Below are 6,000 nucleotides of genomic sequence, written 5' to 3' on the forward strand. Positions count from 1 at the left end.
CTGACCTTATAGTGATCCTTTAAGAAAAGTCTCCTGTTGTGACTAAGAGTGTACTACCCCTTGGTTGTTATAACTATGGCTAGTTGCTGCACCAGGAACTAGCTAAACTCGGATCTGTGGAATATATATATTCCAATACGATACCAGCACTTTGGGTCTTTAGATCAATCTTCTCTTTATTCCATCAAACTTTCAGAAAGTCAACATTTCAGTTGAAAATTCACCTAGAAAGATGGTAAGCTTTCATGCAAAGGAGTGCTTTCAGTGACACTGACAGATTTGAGGCTAAGGGAGAGTCTGATTGTACGGGGTAACAAATTCTAATGGAATGTTGCAGCCCTTGAAAAATCTTGCAAATAAGAGAGAACAATGCAGGAACGAGCACATGTCAGGAGAAGGTAATTTGCAGAGCGAAGGGAAGAAAAGGGGATATATTTGAGGAAAGAGGAAGTGTAGTGAGGAGTGGCGTTATTGAGGGCTTTGTAATGTTAGTGTTAGCAGTTTGAATTGGATACTGAAGGGTACAGGAAACCAGTGTAATTGGCAAACTGGTGAGGTGTGGGAATAGCAGTCAGGATGATGAGCCTGGCTGCAGCACTCATTACAGGCTGAAGAGGGGCAATGCTTGGAGTTTGCAAGGCAGATGAGAGTAAGTTGCAATAGTCAAGTCAGGAAAATAGTGCATGAACAAGTGCCTTAATTGTATCTTGCGTTAGAAAAGGATGAATGAGGGTAATGAGTTAGAAAAGGGTAGAGTGACCAAGTGGTTTCTGAACCTCCAATCATTAAATTTTTCTATGGAACATAGGGCTAGTAAATCTCAGGATAATGTGGATGATATTTTCCGTGTGTATGGCTTATTGATGAAGGCTGCTCATTCCAATAGGTCTGAGCTGGTGGGTAGAGTGTTTTGGGGATTTTTCTTTTTCCTCTCGTTAAAGTCTTGGTATATTGTGTCTCTTTAGATTGTAGAAGGTATGAAGAATCACAGATGGAGCATTGAAAACATAGCATTTGGATCTGGCGGAGCCTTGCTGCAGAAATTGACTAGAGATCTCTTGAACTGTTCTTTTAAGTGCAGTTACGTGGTGACCAACGGCCTAGGGGTATGTGGGCACAAATTCATCCAGAACTCTAAATTGCTCCTTTTTTTTGGGAGGGGGAGGGGGGGTGCTGGCAGTTTATGTGGTTATAATTTATTAAACTGAATTTATTTATCCCATTTTACATCGCTACAGAATTTTGCTGGCGCTATATAAATAATAATAATTTGAAACAATTTCAGTTTTGTTGGCATCAATACATATAGAAAATTGTTTTTAATACTTCATGAGAAGTATGCATCAGAATTTGATGTGTAGGTTTACTTGTTGATTAAAATGTCATTGGAATGAAAAATTTAATCTTAGAATGTGAATTTCTTTATTGATGCAGGTAAATGTATTTAAAGATCCAGTTGCTGATCCTAACAAACGGTCAAAAAAAGGCCGCTTGTCGTTGCACAGAACATCTTCAAATACGTATGTGACGCTTGAAGAAGGGAAAGGTGATTTAGAAGAATATGGACCAGTAAGTAAATATGTATCTCTCTCTATTTAAACGTCCCCACACTAGTTTGAAAACCTGCTGTATTATCTCTATATGCATTATTTGACAAACTATGATTTCATCTTCATCTACATGCAGATGGGAGAAGAGCATCTGTTTGTAACACGTCCTATGCACAATTTCACACTTTCATGTATGTCTTGAACATATTACGGGAACTTTTTGCACTTAGTAACTTGTGTCCCTTTTTCGAATAGCTGTGTCAAAATGTTTCCTGCACTTGCTAATTAATTGTGATCACTTAACTGAAAGTATCTTGGCCTATTACTTCTTAAAGGGACACTCCACTGCCCAAATACAAAATAATCACTGTTTAGTAGACATTCTCCAAATGAAAACTTGCATTTAATTATGCATTCTTTCATTGGAGTTATATCTAAAAAAAAAAATGCAAAAACTGCAGTTCTCTTGTCTGCTGCTTTTGGAACACTCCCCCCCCCCCCCCCTCCCCCCTATTAGACAGCCACTACAGTCTATTAGACAGCCACTAGAGGGAACTGTGCTAGAGCGTCGCTGGACGTCCTCACGCTGTGTGAGGACCTCCAGCGTCGCTCAAATCCCCATAGGAAAGCATTGAAATTAGTTTTCAATGGTTTCCTATGGGGAGACGTAATGCACATGCGCGGCATGCGCATTAGGTCTCCTCGGCCGGTGGGCGGGATCAGTCTCTTCGCCGATGCCTCAGGTAAGGGACATCGCCGCTGCCTCAGGTAAGTGACTGAAGGGGTTTTCACCCCTTCAGTAACCGGGGATTGGTGGGTGGGAGGGAGAGGGACCCTCCAGTGCCAGGAAAACTGATCGTTTTCCTGGCACTGGAGTTTCCCTTTAACTAGTTGCACAAAGCTGTATGATTGAATTTCAAATACATAGGCTGTGTTTTTTTACAGTATATAATGTTTGTTAAATACAAAACAGAAACTGCATGATATAATATAGAAATCAACAATAAATTATACTTTGAAATACAAAACTTCCTCATGAAAAAACCTGTGAAAACAAACGGGTTCAGAAACTAACTTTTTTTTTCTTTCATATATCAATTCCTCATGTTCCCCTCCCCGTCATACAGGATCTCCTCCGCACAGTTTTCAAGAATGGCGAAATCATTACTTGCTACTCATTTGATGACGTGAGATGCAATGCTGGCCTGAAAAAACAGGAGCTGGAGGAAGCAAATGATTAGATATTATTGTAAATATGTCTTTGTCACCAGTATGTGAATTCTGGGTGCACTGTATGTGAATAATTTTTAATTATTGTTTTCTGAACAGACTGAAATGTTTTGCCTACCGTTTTACCTGGATTACAATTTAATTTACATTTTCTTTTTTTCTTACTTTGTGGATGCTAAAAGCTGGGGATTTTAGAAGACCAAATAGATTTGATGTCATGTTGCTGTCTTCCTTTTTCTCCAGTTGCCTTTTTTAAAGTCTCCTTACATGTCCTATTTTGTAGATTATCACTTTTTTTGACAAGTGATTTCTTGCCATCCCTTGGCACTTATCATACATGCACATGTGTGCAAAACAAGCACTTCACAATCCAGTTTGATCATGTTTGTCAAATTACTACTAAATAAAGCCAGAAATAAGTGTATGAAGTCAGGTTAGTATATTTGTTCTCTCTTACTTGGTTCAGTTTAAACCATTCTGGCTATATCTTTATGAAAAGAAATGTTACAATCCAAAAAAACAGTTTTGTAGCGAACCTTTTTAAGTTGCCTTATTTTGTATCACATGTTTCAAGTGTTGCTTATAAGAGGGGAAAAAAATATTTGTGCTGCTATAAAATATAACTGAAGTATTGACGTATCAAATATAATAATCTGGCACTGCTTTCTGACATACACACAGCCTATTAAAAGCATATTTTTACAGGTAAATGTCTTGAGATTTAATACAGTTAATGCAATATATACATTTTATCAATAATGGTTCTCAATTAAATCAAATGCCACATCTGATTTGTTCTTGTACTAGAAGTAACTCTCCTTATTGCCAGCAGGCACACAATGTAAATTCCACAAATTGTATCTATGTAGTGTAGTCAGCAGAGGGAATATGCTAAGCGTTGATGCAAAGTGGTTTCTCCTCCGTGAAAACTAAGACACTGCCCTATGGAGTGTTACTTAATGAATGATAACGGAGTTTTAAGAATTGTGAAACCTTTCCACATCTTTAGTGCTTTTGAAACCCCACACAAACGCACACATTTTTCTTGCTTTTCGGTACTATATCCAGACGTTGAAATTTATATATATTATTGACGTATCAATATATTGAGATGTGTGTATATCTCAAAATTATATTCCGAAGTCGTGAAGATCTGTATGTAAATGCGGTTTGTTTGGGGGCAGGGGGGGGGGGGTTATTTTTTTTTATTTTTTTATGGAATACTTGTTTTGCTTTTTTTTTTTTTTCAACTATTTCTTTTAATTATTATTATTATTATTAAACTGGATAACATAATATATTTTTTAAAAACAACTGGAATTTTGACAATTTTTTGTTCCTGGGTATAATTTTGCAAGGTTAGATTATCCATTGTATATTTGGGCATGATAGATTTCCAGCTCCCAACGGCCACTTACACATTTATGATTTTTATTTTTCTCTTTTAGAGGCACACATTGTTTAATAGTAATTATAGCATCCATGTTCAAATATTTTAATATTACACAGCCACTTTTTTTTTTTAACTTTATTTCTCCACGAACACCTTCGGTTTTAAATAAGTATTTTCAATATCTGATGCAATGTAATTTAGATTTTTTTTTTTTTTTTAATTGTCTACACCAGTAGTTCCCAGTGCAGCCCGCATGTCCCACCAGCAATCCAGGATTTATGCATTTCTCTTTTTTTATTCCAGTGGAGATATTGACAAAACCTGGACTGTTGCTGGGTCATAAGGGCTGGTTTGGGAATCCCTGGTCTACACCATTTTTTTTAAAAAATAGAAGCCTCTTGACCAGAGCCATTAAGTGTTCAATCTGCATAGTCTCATTGTTCCTATTGCATACTGCCACTTAAAGTACTGAAAATAAAGGTGGCTCTGATCTAACCTTCTGTATGTCTTTATGAATTGTGTGTATATTCATTTAGATTTGAAGTTGACCATCTGTTTTCTCAACTAGATTACAGTCTGACTTTCACCCAATTTGCCTTGTGGATGTTTGTTGGTTGTTTTTTTTATTGTTAAAACGTTAGCTCTAGAAAATCATCATTTTTTCCATTTAAAATTATTTTAAATTTACTCATTGTTAGAACTTTATCATTTTATGAACTGTTGGCTTGGCTAAGACTGATTAAAATGTTAAAGTGTACTATTCCTTACGTACAAAGTACAGTAAGAATGTATCTAAGGTAATCTTTAAATATGTTGGAAATTTGTGTTTAGTCTCTTATGCCATTTAAATATCTTTTACCGCAGTCAATCTACATAAAGTTTATTTCTCCCGCATTGAAGGATGTGTCTTGGAAATCCATCAAACATTCACTGTGTAGCGCAGTATGTTTAACTTTGAATAGATGGAGCCTGGGAAAAATCTATATGTATATTTCTTTCCTTGAAAATGTACATTTTGATTATTTTGTTACGGCTTAAAAACTGTCATTATTCTTTAATACAAAATGAGAAGTTGTAATAAGTATAAAATCCACTTCCAGATATTTTTGTATGTAAACCAGCTTGCATTTGTGATAGAGATGTTTGTGTATCATAACTGAAAATAAAAATAGCATATGTGTTTAGATACCACTATGGGCACTGTTAGTGTAGATACTGTATTTTAATGCTTTTCAAATAGAAGATTTATACTGTTGTGCTTTTTGAAGGACTGTGTTCTATCCACTATCTTTCTGTACAGCAGTGCCCATAAAGTAAAATATTTTATCTTTCCTAATCTATACGGTGTAAGCCATTGCCATTTATCACCTGGTTCCTAGTAAAATGTTACCATACTATACAAACCACACAGTGTCCAATCTTACCCTTTTTTAGAAGCAGGCCTTCATGTTTGTTTGCAGAAATCATTGAATTCCTCTATTTTGATGAAACACCTTTCATAATTTTTTATCAAAAGTATTTCTACTAAAAAAGTGCTAAGTATGCAAGTAAGTATGACTGCTGAAATTTTAAATAATTTATTTGTTCTTTCTGTAGTGTGCTGCATTACTTTTATATATCTATTTTCCTGATATGCACTGTTATGACATTTTGATGCAAATAAATTTTGTTATGTCAGTTTTGGCAGATGTGAAGTTTCAGAAAGAAATGCACCTCATTATATGTAGCTCAAGATAATGGTTTCCAGGTTTTATGAGATTGTATGTAGAATGAACACATTGTTATTTTTGTCAATCCTTAATTTCATGTACTCATACAATACCCCTG

The 6,000-nt window shown here is 35.6% G+C and overlaps 1 protein-coding gene across 1 annotated transcript in view; it reads left to right on the forward strand.

Moving 5' to 3' along the window:
* Positions 1–3,963, forward strand: part of NAMPT (nicotinamide phosphoribosyltransferase) — a 65,403-nt gene extending 61,440 nt beyond the window's left edge. The window contains exons 9-11 of the mRNA XM_063448113.1: positions 966–1,106; positions 1,435–1,569; positions 2,678–3,963. Of these exons, the coding sequence (XP_063304183.1) occupies positions 966–1,106; positions 1,435–1,569; positions 2,678–2,791 (390 nt within the window). The 3' untranslated portion in view covers positions 2,792–3,963. The remainder of the gene's footprint in view (positions 1–965; positions 1,107–1,434; positions 1,570–2,677) is intronic.
* The last annotated feature ends 2,037 nt before the right edge of the window (positions 3,964–6,000 follow it).

The sequence above is a fragment of the Pelobates fuscus genome, chromosome 3 (genome assembly GCF_036172605.1).
Source record: "Pelobates fuscus isolate aPelFus1 chromosome 3, aPelFus1.pri, whole genome shotgun sequence".
In the NCBI taxonomy this organism is placed as follows: domain Eukaryota; kingdom Metazoa; phylum Chordata; class Amphibia; order Anura; family Pelobatidae; genus Pelobates; species Pelobates fuscus.